This window comes from Pseudophryne corroboree, chromosome 6 (genome assembly GCF_028390025.1).
Source record: "Pseudophryne corroboree isolate aPseCor3 chromosome 6, aPseCor3.hap2, whole genome shotgun sequence".
In the NCBI taxonomy this organism is placed as follows: domain Eukaryota; kingdom Metazoa; phylum Chordata; class Amphibia; order Anura; family Myobatrachidae; genus Pseudophryne; species Pseudophryne corroboree.
Genome location: NC_086449.1, coordinates 416,864,156 through 416,882,662, shown reverse-complemented (window position 1 = coordinate 416,882,662; position 18,507 = coordinate 416,864,156). Strand labels below are relative to the sequence as shown.

General features: G+C 41.0%; 1 protein-coding gene across 7 annotated transcripts in view; it reads right to left on the bottom strand.

The window, feature by feature from the left end:
* CACNA2D1 (calcium voltage-gated channel auxiliary subunit alpha2delta 1) overlaps positions 1–18,507 on the bottom strand; it is a 1,227,493-nt gene that overhangs the window by 120,761 nt on the left and 1,088,225 nt on the right. For 5 of the 7 annotated variants that reach the window (XM_063926939.1, XM_063926940.1, XM_063926943.1 and 2 more), the window contains 5 exons: positions 14,456–14,517; positions 6,634–6,710; positions 4,103–4,123; positions 1,985–2,045; positions 1,367–1,464 (listed from right to left, as the gene is read on the bottom strand). In XM_063926939.1, coding sequence (XP_063783009.1) covers positions 1,367–1,464; positions 1,985–2,045; positions 4,103–4,123; positions 6,634–6,710; positions 14,456–14,517 — 319 coding nt within the window. The remainder of the gene's footprint in view (positions 1–1,366; positions 1,465–1,984; positions 2,046–4,102; positions 4,124–6,633; positions 6,711–14,455; positions 14,518–18,507) is intronic. The other 2 variants (XM_063926941.1, XM_063926942.1) reach the window with 1 other exon arrangement.

The window sequence follows — 18,507 nt, the reverse complement described above, 5'->3', positions numbered from 1 at the left end:
GCCACCTCCGCTCTAACTACAATTTTTACCTTCAAAATTGTTATATATTTTTTTATTTACTAATGTTTAAAAATATATTTAAATATTATATTGTTCACAGCTGCAGAACGGATCTCCTCATCAAAAACTGGGTGATACAGTAGGGCGACAAGGTCGCGTGTGATCTGACCATGCCAGTTAAGTGGTTAATCCGCCCCTGACCCCGTGGTCATTGATGCAGTTTGATGCTCCATGATGTTCAGTATTGTTTCATGCCTGTGATGTTTCTGCTGTGATCCTGCTCATACCCATGTCTGCTATTGCTTGTCCACAGTCACAGCAGCCACAGACTTCTATTTGGACTCCCAGCGTATGAACCCTGTCTCAGCCTTGCTCCACAGTATTTACTGTAGCATTTCTGCATATTTCTATGGTATTTCCCAAAGTGTTTCCTGCCACAGTATGGCAAAGTCTCCTGTAAGAACTGCATTTTCATAGTTACTCTGGGGCACAGGGTCGGACTGGCCCACAGGGGTACAGGGGCAACCACCGCTGGACCCCACTGGCTGGGGCTCCACCCCCTCCTCTAGGGATCAGGTTCCAGACTGAGCACTTGAGTTATACATAGGTTACCTTATACTGCACAGGACTATGTTGTATTCACTACAGTACATTGCTGTTATTAATCTGGTACACTATCATGTATTCACTAGCAGTATTTACTATATATATTTATCAAGGGGCCCAGACCATACACTAATGGTTTGCCAAGCCTCTAAACATGGCCCCCTACCACTGCATTTCCCCGGTGGGCCCTTCATGCCCCAGTACGACATTGCTGGGGAAGATTTTTTAAGCCTGGTGAAGTTATAAAGTGGAAGGTGATAACGCACCAGCCAGTCACCTCCTAACTTCCATGTTACAGACTGGGTTTGAAAAATGACAGTTAGGAGCTGACTGGCTGGTGCGTTATCACCTTCCACTTTATCACTTCACCAGGCTTAATAAATCTGCCCCCCCTGTTCTGTAAAGTCTGTGTACTCTGCAGCCTGCAAGAGTTTTGCCTAAACAATATTCACGTGTGCGGTTTAAAATAATCTTTTCTGCAATTGTTTCTGCCATCAGCATCTAGTTATGCACACTGTGAAATCATAACATCTGCATAGACTTTATCAAAAGCCTCATCGATGATGCCAATTAATTAAGGACCATAGAGTTCCCTACTACTAATTTCCAATAATGCATGCCCTAATCTTACAGAGCAATTAGCATTTTGTTTTATGGTAAACAAAATAATACAAATAATAGAGAAACTGAATATTAACAGTTCTTCGATTTAAAAGTGAGCAGATACAATATGGTACTGAAAGTAAGACATTGGACTTACATGATGGACTACTTGGTGTTCTGGTGTCTATGTACTGGTTGAAATTTAATAGGAATTCTGTATTATTACTCGATATCGGCAGATCAGTGCAGTATTCCCTGTTAAACGAGAGAATCACATTAATTTCACAGAGCTACAGTATACTTACATTTGAAGACTAGGTGATATCTTCTGTTTTCTTTAAGAAATCACAACACTTATGATAATGAATTGATAAATCCTATGGGTTTAAATGAGGGATTCTGAGGCAGTGAATAAGCAGATCACTAATTGCAATGGTCCACTCATTAATACAGAGACTACTGGAGGGAGTTTGACATGTCACATCCGTCAATTTAGCCCTGAAATTATTTCCTTTCCATAACCATAATTTGTACTATTATTTGGAAAATTACACCTTTGTTACATCAAGAACTTGGACATAATGAAATTAAAAAGTGGTTAGATATAATAATAATAATAATAATAATAATAATTTTATATAATAGGACTCAAGGTGCTTAACAGATACATAGCATAATATAGTACAGAAAATAATGAAGTACAGAAAAGCTTTTCATAAAATATAGAAGCATGTATATAAATAAAACATGAAAAGACAAAAGGAAATCAATCAACCTTGGTGCTAAGTAAGTGGAGCCAACATCTTCAAAATACTCAGGCTTCAGAGTTTCAGAGTCTGAAAAAAAAAATAATAATGTTAGAAAAGGACAGCACATAAATTAGTTTTCTTCTCTTTCCTTCGCCTACAGACATCTATGCTACAGTGAAAACAACTGTTTCATCTTGTTAGCCACATCTGAGCTCCTGGAAAAATGCATGGTAGAGTTGCTAAAATATGCTGGGGTACATCTTGGTAATTATTGGTCCTCTCCGTTATCTATTTCATTGGTGTGTGATAGTCAGAGCCGGCCCTAGCCAATTTGATGTCATAGGCAAAATTGTGGCTGGTGCCCCCTAGCACCGCCGCTAGTTCTGCATCTGACCCAGCAACACTCCGGCACTGGGGCCCACCGGGGGTTTACTCTGTGGACCAGTTCAACACTGCATAATGCCACACAGTAATGCCCATAATACCCCTAATTCCACACAGTAATGCACCTTACACATATGCCCAACATTAGTAATTCCCATAATACACATAATTCCACACAGGACTGAACCTTACACATATGTCCCACATTAGTAATGCCCATAATACACATCATTCCACACAGTAATGCACCTTACACATATGCCCCACATTAGTAAGGCCCATAATACACATCATTCCACACAGTAATGCACCCGACACATACTGTATGCCCCACATTAGTAATGCCCATAATACACATCATTCCACACAGTAATACACCCGACACATACTGTATGCCCCACATTAGTAATGCCCATAATACACATCATTCCACACAGTAATGCACCCAACACATACTGTATGCCCCACATTAGTAATGCTATAAGCATTTTTTATAAAACTTACTTTTGCTTGCTGTCAGTGTGTGCGCCCATGCAGCTCCCTAGGATGGGTGGGTGCGTGCTTGTGCTCGCACCCATTAAAGGGGCACCTGTACAAGGGATGTGACCTCACAGAGTATGCCGTCCTTTGCAAGCCTCACCCTTTATTTTTGCTTGCTGGTTGGACACAGATGGCAGCAAAATCCAGATACTGCCATATTTGCTGGTTATACAAAAAGACCAGTATCAAACATGCAGCAACTGTCCATTCTCTTCACTGTTCAGTGTGTTTGCTGGTGTCTGTTACTCCCGGCAACTGCATGCCCTTTATTTTATACTGCGGGAGCGATATGTACTGCCGTCCAGTCTGCCGTGTCCAAAAGTCACGCTGCACTGATGTTTCAGATAGAAATAGCGCAACGCAACTTACTGACCACGTTACAGTGCTGGATGGCAGGGGAATTTTATGGCATAGACTGACTGAGAAATAAAGTGTGGGGAGAACACTGCCCATGTTATGTCCCTGTAGACACCTAGGGTTTGCACAGGGATAAGGGACACACACAGGATGGCAGGGTGTCCCTCCCCCATGTGAAGAAGCAGTATAAGCGATGTCAGATTTATGTGGAGCAGTCTTCCAAAATACACATGTGGTATCTTAAGGAGCCATCCAGTAATAACCTTATATAGTCAGAGAAAATGTCACAAGTCCAGGAATTCCAGTTACTGGGCTTCTGATGTCTGATGTCTTACAAGTCAGGGGCATTCAAGCATGTCGGAGGGAGTTTAAGGGACTGTGTGTATTTTATTTGACAAATGTAAACAGCAGTGTATACAAGTACTGATTGAATACATTTGGAAAGTAACAGATAGTTTGCAGACTGTCCCTCCCAGCATGAGATACTGCTGGGACATGATTGGATGCCCCTAGACATGCTTGGATTCCCTAGGCAAATGCTTAGCCTGCTTATAGCTAAGGTCGGCTCTGGTGATAGTGTTATTTATATTGTAATTACAAAGAAAACCATTTCAAATTAAACCCAACAAGTTTCATTAACAATGACAATTTTGATATTTTGCTTTAATTATCTTTTCACATGCTTTAAAAGAAATGAAAAATGCTTGACTAGATTCTAATTAAGTGTTCAGTTTTATACCTGGAAAAAAAAATATTTCAAGCATCAAGCAAGAAGAAAGGTCAAACACAAATGAAGAAAACATCAAATATGCATATAAAAGGAAAGTAAAAACTAGCCAAATAAGCATAAAGGAAGTACTTGCCCTTTAATTTGCCCCTTTTGACTGTGAGAATCCATCATATAGAGAAAGCAAGAGAATTGGAAAAACAGGGTAAAGGAAAAAGGGGTCACAAACAATATTTTATTCAATGAAGTTCTTGAATAAAGATATTGTGACAAGATCAAAAGTTTATTCAAGTACTGTTATAGACTGGAAAGAGAAAGACGCATCACAATAGGAATGTATGCAAGAATTAATGTACCGGTAATTCCTTGCGCTTGCTGAAGGGATCTGCTGTGCAAGTAATACTTAGATAGATGTACTGTATGTGTTAAACAAGTAAATCATAACTAAGTGTACTATAATGATGGAGGTTTAGCAGGATGAAATACACTATGGGCATTATGTAATAGCCTGGCCTGATTCAGGAAAGTCTACCCATATGTTAAAGTGGTAATAAGTTAACATTATTATGGTAATAATTACATTATTACTGCTTTAAAAATACAGGCAGACTCACTAGAATCTTGAATATTATATTTGCCTATGCTGCAGGCAGAGGCGTCACTCACCTCTGTAACACCCGGTGCGGCAGTGAGAAAAAGGGGGTGGGGTTTCGTGTGAATGGGCAGGGCTTAAATAGAGGGGTGGGGCTTCATGGGCGGCACCCATTTTTAGCCCACTGAAAGCACGGAAAGGAGACAGGGTTTTGCGGGAGGGGGCGGGGATTTGCATCCCGACACCCGTTTTATTGTCACTGGGGGCTGTGGGAGGAGAGGGCTGACTCCCAGTGGTGCTGTCCCTGCAGTGCTGGCTCCTACATAGTGACAGGAGCCGAGTGCTGCACATAATATAACAGTGCAGCACTCGGCTCCTGTCACTGTGCAGGAGCCGCCATTTTGATGTCACCCCTAAGCGGGTGACACCCGGGAGCGGCCCGCACCCCCCTTGTGATGACACTGGCTCCAGGAATGGCTGGAAGGCTTCCAAAAATCGCATGGAGCTTCTGGAAAGAATGGGCAAGTCTTCCGGACAGACGCCACAAGTTTGCACTCCTACCTCTCGCAGTTGTCCACAAGTGGCCGGTCCAGAAGGGGTCTGATTACATGATTCATAATGGCCCCGCCCCCTGCTTCATAATGCCTGAAATCTCTGCATTATTTAGCAGGGGCTATTACATAAGGCCCTATAATGGATTCTATAAGAAAGTGTCTGCATGAGGTGATCATTACATTAAGTGTGTTTTGCCTTTATGAGAAGTACAGTATTACATCCAAAATGAATCCTATGGGATAATATAAGTGTGCAGGGCCTGTTTACTGAGACACTGTGAGTTTAAAGCGCTCATAAACAATCATTTAATAACTTTTAACTATTTTACTTGTGAACCACACACATACAATTTGCAAAGTGATCCTTGATATATCAGCAAGCAATGAATGAGCAATGATTCTATTGATTTACAACAACTTTTTATTACAACAATCTGAAAAAAATGTTCATATTCTTTTATGGAGAATATAAACTCAGTGCTTCTCAACCTGTGTGTCTAAAGCCACTTACCACGGAATCAAAAAACAGGTGATTAAGAATTCTGCAATGCAATATTTGAATACATCGCAAGAATGTATTAATTATCGCATATAGTGACAGAGCTTGCGAGAAAGCTCTCTCCCTGTGAATCCTCTTACTCCACATCTCAGGGTATTTTTCACAAAAAATACCCTGGGCATGAGACCGACGAACTGCCCCACTCCTCCTCACCCTCCCCAACCCCCACTCCAGTAAGCGCAGCTGGTCATCTGATCCGGTGCTCCTGCTGTGACTACCGGTGTGGTAAAGTGAGATGTGGGCTTCACACATCTCAGTTAACTTTACTGCACCAGGGGTCACAGTAGGAGCACAGCGACGAGCTAGCTGCCCAGCTGCCCTCACTGGTCACGAGTCCCTATATGCAGGTGTTACTTTTGTTTATTTTTTTCTAACTTTTTTTCTTTTTTTTTACACTGTGATCAGCTTGTGGTCTTTCAGACACATATGGCTGATTACAGGGACCAGATACAAGCTCTCCTTTCACTGGCAGCAGGAGGGAAGGCTGAGCTTGAGTAGGGGAATTGGAGGGAAGCCTGGGTAATGCTATCAGAAGATGGCATTAATAATATCACAGGGCTTCGTCCGGTATTTTTTACTATTTAATTTCAGTAAATTTGGGCAGATCACACATCCCAAATTTAACTGCCAATTAGTATACATAGATGATACTAAAATAAATGTGAAAAGGGTATGAAAACACCAATTTTCACATTATTTTAGTAAAAATAATTTTAATAAATATGCCCGTAAAGAAGTTAACAATATTGTCATTTTGTGTTGGATAAAGTAGACATATTTGATATGACATGGGGGTAAGTCTTTGACTTACAGGTTGAGTATCACTGCATTAGAATCATTGTGATCTTTTGGAATTTTATGAAAACAAAAATATGAGTATATAATTTATACACATAAACATTTCAATACTATAAACTACAAAGTCCATTTTTTTCATAGAAATCAGTAACTCCATTACTTACATTTTGCTTGAGTTATTGTTTCTTCAAGTTTAGCTTTAATGTAATAAAAACTGTAGGATGGCAACACCAAGGCAAGACTATAAAACACAAGAACACCAGAAGATTATCTCTTCAAATATGAAGGCAATTTTAATGAAAAATCTTTATATGAGCTAAAATTGCTATAGGTCTGATTTTGGCTACATATAAATACTGAAGAAAAAAAAAAAAAAGCTTAAAAAATATGTTCAAAGTAAAAAAAAAATATGAGAATAAGGGTAGATAGGGAAGAAAGATAGGAAGGTGAAAGGAACAGGACCTTGCACAATAGCAAGCATCACACTAAAAGGCCGGTTTAAAATACTAGTATATACATTATATATTCTCATCACTACATACAAAGTATGTATTCTTCTCAAACGTTAATTATTATTATTTACTTATTTATATTGTGCCACAAGGGTACTGTAGCTCTGAACATATGACAGGATTACAAAGGCACACAGTGAACAGGTTAGACAACTACAATTAGACAATTTAACATATATGCATTATTACATAATTATAACCTGCAGATTACTTAACTACATAGTGAAAACATTAGGAGAGAGGGTCCTGCTCACAGGAACTCACATTGTGAATGTAAATGTGTGGGCATAAAGAGGTCTGTGGTACTGTTATTATGTGAAGTAATAATAAAGATTAATGAGTAGCTTTTAGTATGTTTGTCACGTAATGTAGCCGAGTTTTGAACATCTATGTCCTAATACTCATTTAAACATATGCTTCTGTATGTAACATATTGTGTGTGTTTTTGTACTGTGCATGCTGCAGAACCACAATGACGCAGGTACGTGTAATGCAGAGTCATACACATTATAGTCACAACGGACTTGCGACAGAGCAGGTGTAACTGGGCTGTAATAGGTGCTCTCACATAGGAAAAGTTCAGTGAGTGTGTGTCTGCGGATTTGCAGGCTTTGCAGCGTCAGACAGAAAAGTGTAGGAGACAAAGGGGGTCATTCCGAGTTGATCGCTCGCTAGCAGTTTTCAGCAGCCATGCAAACGCTATGCCGCCTCCCACTGGGAGTGTATTTTAGCTTAGTAGAAGTGCGAACGAATGTATCGCAGAACGGCTACAAAGTTTTTTTGTGCAGTTTCAGAGTAGCTCAAATCCTACTCAGCGCTTGCGATGACTTCAGACTGTTTAGTTCCTGTTTTGACGTCACAAACCCGCCCAGCGTTCGCCCAGCCACGCTTGCGTTTTTCCTGGCATGCCTGCGTTTTTCCAAACACTCCCTGAAAATGGTCAGTTGACACCCAGAAACGCCCACTTCATGTCAATCACACTGCGGCCACCAGTGCGACTGAAAAGCTTCACTAGACCCTGTGCAAAACTGCATCATTAGTTGTGCCCGTACGACGTGCGTGCGCATTGCGCCGCATACGCATGCGCAGAACTGCCATTTTTTAGCCTGATCACTGCGCTGCAAACAAATGCAGCTAGCGATCAACTCGGAATGACCCCCCCCCCCCCAAGTAAATTATAATACAACAAATGAATTATATTATAATGTTTACTCTTGAAATGTAGGGAGCCAAACACTAATAATTTCCTCTTTATAACATCTAGTCACATGGCTTAAAAAATTATATTCAGATACAGATAGGGAATACAACATCATAGGTCTCCCTTCCATCATAGAACTCTCCTCTTGTTTGCTTAGCATAGGCATGCTGTCTGCCTTAACTGGTTTCACGGGTAGCAGTTAATTTACCGACGGACACAATACCGACGGTCATAATCCCGACAACCATTAAACCGACAGTCAAAATACAGACATGGTCAAAATACCGATATTCATTATGCCGACATGTTCAAAATGCCGACACGGTCAAAATATCAACATTTGAAATGCAGATATATTCAAAATGTTGACATGCATTTTTAAGGAATTTTTGCCCTAAAACAGACTTATCCATACTTTACCATCCCAGTGGACCTGAAGGGGAAATACAACAGTGTGCCCGAAGCATGGCGAGCCATGTGAGGGGAGGCGGTACACTTAGACCGTGTCCATGTCGACCTATGTCAACATTGACACCAAATAAACCAGAAAAACTCATGTCGGTATGTCGACGTGTTGGCATTTCAAATGATGGTATTCTATGTTGGCATTTTGAACATGCCGGCATAATGAATGTCGGTATTTTGACCGTCTTGGTATTGTGACTGTACTGTAAGTCAGTGACTGTCGGGATTATGTCCATCTGTAAATCATACTAAACCCGATTCCACAGTCACCTCAAATTTCTTTACAAAACCAAATATAAGACAACAGTGATTTTAAAATGAAGCACAGACAATATGTTTCAAATATGAAAATATAGCCCCTTTACCCAATAACCTAATTTGGCTCTATAATAAATGATTATTCCTCTTTATGATGGAAAGAGGAAGAAAAGTTGGGGGGAGAATGGTGGCTGCTCCTAGAGGAGGGACCAGCCAGTGCAGCCACAGAAACTTATCAGCAGATAAACCCCAATCAACCTGACCTGAGTGACTATGACTGTAAGGGCAGCAATGAGCAGTATTATTGGGCAGGTCTTTACTGGGTAGAGTAGTCTCCCTTGGATGGCAGCCGCATGCTGCCTGTAGCCAGAGGGGCAGTGCACAGCCACTTATGTAGGCTGCACTGATTGACATGTGACTGTGTGGGCCCGCCCACCCTTCATCCTCCACTTGCCCTCTCTTCCTCATCTGCTAACTCCTGTCCTGGTGAAATGCATAGATAGATTGTCCACACTTCCTGTCACTAAGGGCAGGATGTCCTAAGCACTAAAATGCGCTTTTTGGATTTTCCGTAAGCGAACATTCTCTGAGCTTGTGCCTGATAGGCAATGGGCTTCTTTTCGCAGAAGTATCTGGAGAGGGTTCCAAAAGATCCCCCTCTGCCCCCCCCCCCCCCCCCCCCACACACACACATGCGCAGCTTGCACCTGTGCAGGCCAAAGGCAGCACAGGTGCAATAAGACTCCCTGGTGTTCACAATGCAAGGGATAGCTCTTATTGGAAGTATTCATGTATACGGCGTTAATAAAGGGATGTGCGGTGGGGTGAGGCAGAGCCTTTCCTGGCATATTAACGTCTGTGCCAGAGTTTTGACTGTATAAAGCAGGGCTGGCCAAACCAGTCCTCGAGATCTACCAACAGTTCACATTTTCCAGACCACCTAGCTGGTGCACAGGTGTAGTCATTACTAATTAATATGTGCTGCATTCATTCCTAACTGACAATTCTACAGATCTCCAGGAGGCCTGGAAAACATGAACTGTTGGTAGATCTCGAGGACTGGTTTGGCCAGCCCTGGTATAAAGTATATGAAACATACAAAGAATTTGTTTGAAATATCTTCTTTGTATTATTATAATCATTTTTATAGCTAAAACTCTGGAGTAAAAAGTCTATGGCAGGGGAGGCCTATCCTATCCGCACATCTCTGATCAAACTCACCAAATTTCCAAGAGTTTATACTGCTGCACCTGTGTATAATGCCCAGGTGTACCCTTTGGATCATATATTTCTTAAAAATCTGGCTCTGGTGCTAACCAGTGCCTCCTGAGACATTTAGTTCACTGCACGTATTTACGTTAATAAACACACTATGCATGTGATACGGGACGGGGTATCCGGACTCTAGGTTGTCACACATTAGTCAACACCTATTGGTCAACATTGAATAGGTCAACACATGAAATAGATCATCACGGCCATTAGGTCAACATGAACAAGGTCGACATGGAAAAAGGTCGACATGAGTTTTTCACATTTTTTTCCATTTTTTTGAACTTTTTCATACTTTACGATCCACGTGGACTACAATTGGGAACGGTAACTATGCCCGAAGCTCGCTCGCCATGCGAGGGGACACGGTGCACTAATTGGGGTTCCCCATTAATTTACAAAGAAAATGACACAAAAAAATTAAAAAACCATGTCGATCTTGTTCAGGTCGACATAATGGCCGTGTCGACCTATTTCATGTGCGACATAGTCACTGTTGACCAATAGGTGTCGACCTAGACACTGTCGACTCTGAGTCCCATTACCCACTGGGCAGGAATATATAGAATATGCAATACATGATACATCCCAGCCTTAGTGAGTTTACATTTTTTATGCTTAAACGATAATGATTTCCAAAATGACTGGGACCACATATGATGGGTATATATAGTGAAAGGAAAATTCACAAAAATTGTTTATTATATTTTAGTAAAATATAAGGTCAGATCAGATTTTTTTGAAAATCATTTCAATAACAGCGATTTACTGTGTTTTGGGGGAAGTAATTGCAACAGGTAGGAAGAGGCGGCTCTACTGCTTGCCTCAATTAAAGGGTGTTTGTCTGGCTCCATAGCGCGTGCCCACTGTATAAAGTACAAATGTGCTAATAGGTTAGTTGCTTTATGTCAAAAATGGTCAAAGTGGCCACTAATGTGTGTGTGCGTGTGTGTGTGTGTGTGTGTGTGTGTGTGTGTGTGTGTGTGTGTGTGTGTGTGTGTGTGTTAGGGAATTTAGACTGTAAGCTAAAAAAAACAATATAAATGGGCTTTAAAAAACATACTTTTGTCACAATTATATTCACAAATATAGGGTACAGGAAAGTTGCCTAACAATCTTCAACATTCATTGTATCATGTGATGAATCATTAAAATTAATGAAACGATGATAGGTTGCTGAACAGTAATAATTTTGCAATCTGTATTTGAATGTTTTTAGACTATATATAAATCTGAACTACAGTTGTGAACTAGAAAACAATGCAAGCGATGACTTTTCACTACAACACTCTAAATTAAGTCATTAAGTTATGGCTCAAACTCACATAAGCAATTAACTTGAAGACAAAGGTCTGACCTGCAAAAATACAATTCTGGCAGTTTGCAAATTAGAGCTTGATTCAGAAGCTATTGAAAAATGTCAGACTACATCTGTTCTGAGTCAAACATCTTGTATGTTACTAGGTTCATTAAATCTCTTCCCCTCTGTGCACAGGTGGAGACATTTAAGTTAACTGAATCAGTGAGCAAAAAGCTATATTATACAACATGAAAATGACTTTATCTTTAACAATGTCACTACATTTAGAGAAAATATGTTTTTTTTCACAGTGGTGACAACCGAGAGCTGTTGCCAATTCAAATGCCAACTTGACATCTATATTTAATTGTATTCTGATGTTTCTGAAATTCTATGAAAATCATGGTTAATAATAGTATACAAAAGAAATACTGCACAGTAATATGCTCAACTATTTGCCTATTGTTCCTCAAGAATGTATGTTTGCCATTTTTACAATGTCTGTGTATGACTGATTGTATGATATTATACTGTGTGCATTAAATTTAGTGACACTACACAGATATAATAAATGAGAAGCTATAGATCTACAATGATCAGATACATATGACTCGGGCTGCCATAATATCCCTTTAATCCTGGACACCTATGATTTACACAGATTCTGAGGCTGATTAAAACCAGGTGTAACGAGGGCTTAAATTTAGCCAGCCACAGAACCTGAGTCCCGGGTTAAAGGATTATTATGGCAATCCTACGTATGACCCACAATGCAATTGTGGAATTTATTTCATACAGGTCTGTCAAGTTGAGAAACTATATAAAGGAGACAAGAAGTGAAAATCAGCTTTTCTTGCTGATGCATATAGTTAGTTAATTGACCATGTATAGTATAAATAAAATAACTGAATTTTGCTATTCAATAATTGTTTTAAGGTTTCTTGTAGAAGCTTATGGGTATGTAAATATAGATGCAATTATATATGCAACAACATTTAAATAATTAAAAAAATATCTAGCACACTAACATAACACGTTGAAGTGTAAACTTTTACCTTTGGCAAGGAACATCGCCTCTGACTATTGTACTTAAAATAAAAGCAGGAAAGGTACTACTACAGAGTGGGGGTCATTCCGAGTTGTTTGCTCGGTAAATTTCATCGAATCGCAGCGATTTTCCGCTTAGTGCGCATGCGCAATGTTCGCACTGCGACTGCGCCAAGTAAATTTGCTATGCAGTTAGGAATTTTACTCACGTTTTTTTCCTCGTTCTGGTGATCGTAATGTGATTGACAGGAAGTGGGTGTTTCTGGGCGGAAAGTGGCCGTTTTATGGGTGTGTGTGAAAAAACGCTCCCGTTTCTGGGAAAAACGCGGGAGTGGCTGGAGAAACGGAGGAGTGTCTGGGCGAACGCTGGGTGTGTTTGTGACGTCAAACCAGGAACGACAAGCACAGAACTGATCGCAGATGCCGAGTAAGTCTGGAGCTACTCAGAAACTGCACAGAGATGTCTTATCACAATATTGCGAATCTTTCGTTCGCAATTTTAATAAGCTAAGATTCACTCCCAGTAGGCGGCGGCTTAGCGTGTGCAAAGCTGCTAAAAGCAGCTTGCGAGCGAACAACTCGGAATGACCCCCAGTAAGCGAAAGATCACATAATGTAGGATCACATGGGACTAGAGGAACTAGATGGAGCAGACTACATAATTACACAAATAAGTAGAAAAAGCATGGTTAAACATTTCTATTATGTTGTTGCATGTACTGTACTGTTTTGATGCATTTATAATGTGTTCCCTTGGAAATCACATCCTCTCATGTCCAATAGCCAGTGTATGCTATTCACAACTCTTCTGGACAAGACTTCATTTAAAATACACAGGGCAAGCATTGTTACTGTATCTCTTATGTTACACATGGATACTTACAGATTAATATTTTTTGCTTGCATCATGCTGTGCATTTTGCAGCTGCTGTACATAAATATATTGTTCTCATTTTGGCTGCCGTACTTGATTTCACTTAGTGATTTCCTTGTCTTAAGCAGGTCTAAGGACATGAAGCCCATATTTAAACCTGTGTCGAGTGCATAATCGACTACAAATAAAGATGCTGTTTGGCTTCTCTCTTCATTTCCTGTATTATGTTACTTCAATTGTGTCCTCATCATTCCCTCTATTTTAGCCAAAATTACAGCATACACCCTAAAGTATATAAAACATTGTTATCGCTGCAATCTACCAGAGTACTGTACTCGGGACTATTGTTATTAATAATACATTTTAACATATTCTCTAAAAAGTGGAATAAAAATGTTCAAGAGCAAACTTATTATTAAAAGTGAGATACAAATATGTGATATCTTGTAAACTTAAACATACGAGTATACACTATCAAGTCCTTGTAACATTAGCAGAGGAACACAGTGCCTGGAAAGGGCCCTGTTCCGGCATCCCCTCACACCCCTTCCCCCGAACACGTGGTAGCATTACTGGCTGCAGGGTGCCATTCCAGGACTTCAGAAAGCCAAACACCCTAGGTGATGGTACTGCTTGCATGCACCACCTAGTTACAGCTCTGGAGGAACCAATGTTTCCTGAAATTTACTAGACCTAAATAGATAAATTATTATTCCATGTTTTGAAGAAACATTTGGACATGCTCTTAACTTAACACTGCCTCCATCACTTTCTCATTCCTCCTCATTGGTGGTAAGGCTTGTTGCATCCATAATGCGTCCCACTATGCAATCATGAGATTGTGTACATTTGTTTTTAGGACATAAACAGTGTAAAATATGCAAAGCCAACAGGAATAGTGCTCACAATGCATCAGCCCTATGTCTCACACCTTCATGGGACTAAGTAAGCCTTATAAAGGTGAGATATAAAAGACATAAAGGTGATTAGATACTATATACCAATTAAAACATATGTAGATGTACATACCAATGTAAAGATATTTGGCTGTAATTACCTGTAGTCTGTTCCATTCACTGGACCCCATGTATAAGTTCTGTTTGCTTTGTCAATGTACCTCTAGACGACAGTAAAGCAAATCATTTTAAAATAGCCGATGAAGTATGAGCTAAGGCCATATTAGACCTAGAATACATGCTATATTATTTAAGAAAAATATTCTTCACAAATCATAATGAATTAGGGAAAGTAAAACCTAATGTTACAATGCCTGGATGAAGTGCAAATATGATGTTCTGCTACCTGGTGCTTTTGTTAACCTATTCTCTCCCTGGATGGACCAATGGGATTCATGGCATCGAGCTAGCAGGGGCTCCATTCAGCAACTGTCTGGAACATTTAGATCTCGGATTCTTCTGGTCTTAGTAGGCAAGTGTTTGTGTGGCTATATTCATAGACACACTCATATAGAAATGCAACCCCTCAGTTTTTATTCCATAGCATCGAATCTGGTGTTCCTCAACATCTTCTTGTCATACTGGTGGGGCCAACTATTGAACTAGGTGAGTCTTCCAATGCTCTAAAGACTATTGAACTAGATGAGTCTTCCAATGCTCTAAAGAATTTTTGATGCAGTATACCCTGAGTATCATATTGCAAGCATACAATACTGTGTAGATTCCATGCGATTAGTTAGACTTTGACATGCACCACCCAAAACCTGATAAAAATTTTGCATAAATTTGCATACATCATAACTTTTAAAACTACTGTATGTATTGGGTCAACATACACTCATGAAGGACCACTGTCAGATATCACTGGGAAGTGGTCTAAAGCTTCCTGAAGCAGTCTGCCCCTACACCTCTTCATGCTTGCTAAATACCCCCTATTAATGCTGCATTTAACGTTCTGGCTTGGGAAGGCAGAACAGAAAACTGAAATTGGGACTGTTCTGCCAAAATCAGGACACTTAGGAAGTATGCATTTATATAGTCATTGTTGCTATCCTATGGTCCTTGTGTTTTCTTTAAGTTTTAAAAAAAAGATGCCATGTCCAGTCATGCAGAGCATTCAGGGTAAAGATGTCTGGTACACAATTGTGTTCTAAAAGGAAATGCACAAATTCAACAGAGCTTAAAAGTACAATAAATCAAGCCTTATCTACATTGAGATGTTACTACATCCAATTACATACAGTATAACTCTTAATAGTTTTAGCTTTGTAAATGTTTGTGCTGTAGTTCCCTGCTCATTCAAATAATCAACCAAAGAATCTTAAAAATAACATTACTGTGTTTTGGCAAAACGTACATTATGACATGATGCAGAGTTAAATACAATTATCATTTTGCATTTCTTCAGTAAATTCATTATAACTATTTTCCATTATGCAATTTAAAAATACTCCTATACCCATAAAACTATCATATTAACTATAAATTTATTTAAAGGGCAAAGTAAAACACATAAATAGATCATGTTAAAATTTATACAGAAAAAAGCACTATACGTAGTTGAAAGATGTAGCACAGTACATCAAACAACAGTACACATTTTACAGGTTGGGTTTATAATCTGGAACATTTAAGGCAGTTTATGGGCTCTGTTTTATTTTACTTTCATGAGTGAAATCTCTTTGTGTGTTTTCAAATGGGGTAAAGTTACTGTAATATTCTTCCTTTATCACATTTGAAATGCTTTTTATCTTTTTAGACATTTTTTAAATAAATTTACCATTGCAAACCCTTATGCAATTTGCCATGTCGTTACTCCATCGCTAGTTAAAATACTGCTCCTCTGTGAGAGTTTCCTAAATGTCACCTACAGGCTAACACTGACTGATAAAGAGGAACTTATATGCAGATGCCTGGCTTATGGGGTATATGCAATTGCGGTCGAATTGCCGCAAATGTCGAAAAACGGGGCATTTTCGACACAAAAAATGATTCGACAATGCAATACAGTACTTTTCGACAAAAAAACGGCCGTTTCAAATTCGACTTTTTGCAATTCGACAGTAGTCAAATTCGACATGTCTGCAATGGTAAAAATGCGGCTTTTCGACAAAAGTATATTCAATTGAAGAATGTCGATTCGACAACAGTGCTTTTCAACAGTCATTTCGTCAATTTCAGTCCGCCTCATTTTGCTGGCGGGATCTAATAATTTTTTTTAAAAACGTGTTTTTTTGTGTTTTTTTTTATTGCTAATAGCATATCTATTTATATTAGAAGGGATTATATACTTGGTTTGTCTATTAGGAGCCACAATTATTATTTATATATTTTTTAAAAGAATATATATATTTTTTACTGACTAAAATAATATGGAGAGATCAGAGCATGTTTTTCAGTGGGAAGGGGTGGTAAAGGGTTAAAAATCCTGAAAAAAAATGTGTGGGGTCCCACTCCTAAGCATAACCAGCCTTGGGTTCTTTGAGCCGGTCCTGGTTGTAAAAATATGGGGGGGGGGGAAATGACAGGGGATCCCCCGTATTTTCACAACCAGCACCGGGCTCTGCATCCGGTCCTGGTGCCAAAAATATGGGGGACAAAAAACGTAGGGGTCCCCCGTATTTTTAACACCAGCACCGGGCTCCACTAGTCAGAGAGATAATGCCACAGCCAGGGGGACACATTTATATTGGTCCCTGCAGCCGTGGCATTAAATCACTAACTAGTCACCCCTGGCGAGGGTACCCTGGAGGAGTGGGGACCCCTTAAATCAAGGGGTCCCCCCCTCCAGCCACCCAAGGGCCAGGGGTGAAGCCCGAGGCTGTCCCCCCATCCAAGGGCTGCGGATGGGAGGCTGATAGCCAAGTGACAAAAATAAAGAATATTGTTTTTTGTAGCAGAACTACAAGTCCCAGCAAGCCTCCCCCACAAGCTGGTACTTGGAGAACCACAAGTACCAGCATGCGGGTGGAAAACGGGCCCGCTGGTACCTGTAGTTCTACTGCAAAAAAATACCCAAATAAAAACAGTACACGCACACCGTGAAAGTAAAACTTTATTACATACATGCACGCCGACACACACATACTTACCTATGTTGACACGCCGACTCGGTCCCCTTCTCCACGTAGAATCCATGTGGTACCTGAAAATAAAATTATACTCACCAAAATCCTGTGTAGATCTGTCGTCTTCTCCTTGTAATCCATGTACTTGGCAAAATAATAAAACGCAAAACCAGGACCACGCACTGAAAGGGGTCCCATGTTCACACATGGGACCCCTTTCCCCGAATGCCGGGACACCCCGTGACTCCTGTCACAGAGGGTCCCTTCAGCCAATCAGGGAGCGCCACGTCGTGGCCAGGGCCGGTTCGAGGGCCCTCGGCGCCCCGGGCAGGGAATGGGTGTGTGGCTTAATACAGGGGGCGTGGTCAGTCACGCCCCCTGTACAGTAGAAGCGCAGCTTAAATGCTGAGCGGTGCGCGATGACGTCATCGCGCACCGCACAGCAAAAGGTCCTCTCCACAAAGGGAAACTAGACGCGTAGCGTCTAGTTCCCTTCGCGGAGAGGACCTTTGCTGTGCGGTGCGCGATGACGTCATCGCGCACCGCTCAGCAAAGGTCCTCTCCGCGAAGGGAAACTAGACGCTACGCGTCTAGTTCCCTTCACAGGGGACCACAGCCGCAGGAGCCGGGGACACAGCGGGCAGTGGAGGGCACAGCAGTGGCGGATCTTGCCATGGTGCGGTGCCCTCCGGATGGCGCCAGCGCCCTCTGGAAGGCGGCACCCCGGGCAAAAGTCCCGCTTGCCCGTGGCAAGATCCGCTACTGGTCGTGGCACTCTCCTGATTGGCTGTGCGCGTCTGAGCTGTCAGATGGCGCATAGCACTATGCCGCTCTATTATATTCAATGGTGGGAACTTTGCGGTAAGCGGTGAGGTTACTCGCGGTCAACCGCTGACCGCAAAGTTCCCATCATTGAATATAATGGAGCGGCATAGTGCTATGCGCCGTCTGACAGCTCAGACGCGCACAGCCAATCAGGAGAGTGCCACGACGTGGCGTTCCCTGATTGGCTGAAGGGACCCTCTGTGACTGGAGTCACGGGTGTCTCAGCAGTCGGGGAAAGGGGTCCCATGTGTAAACATGGG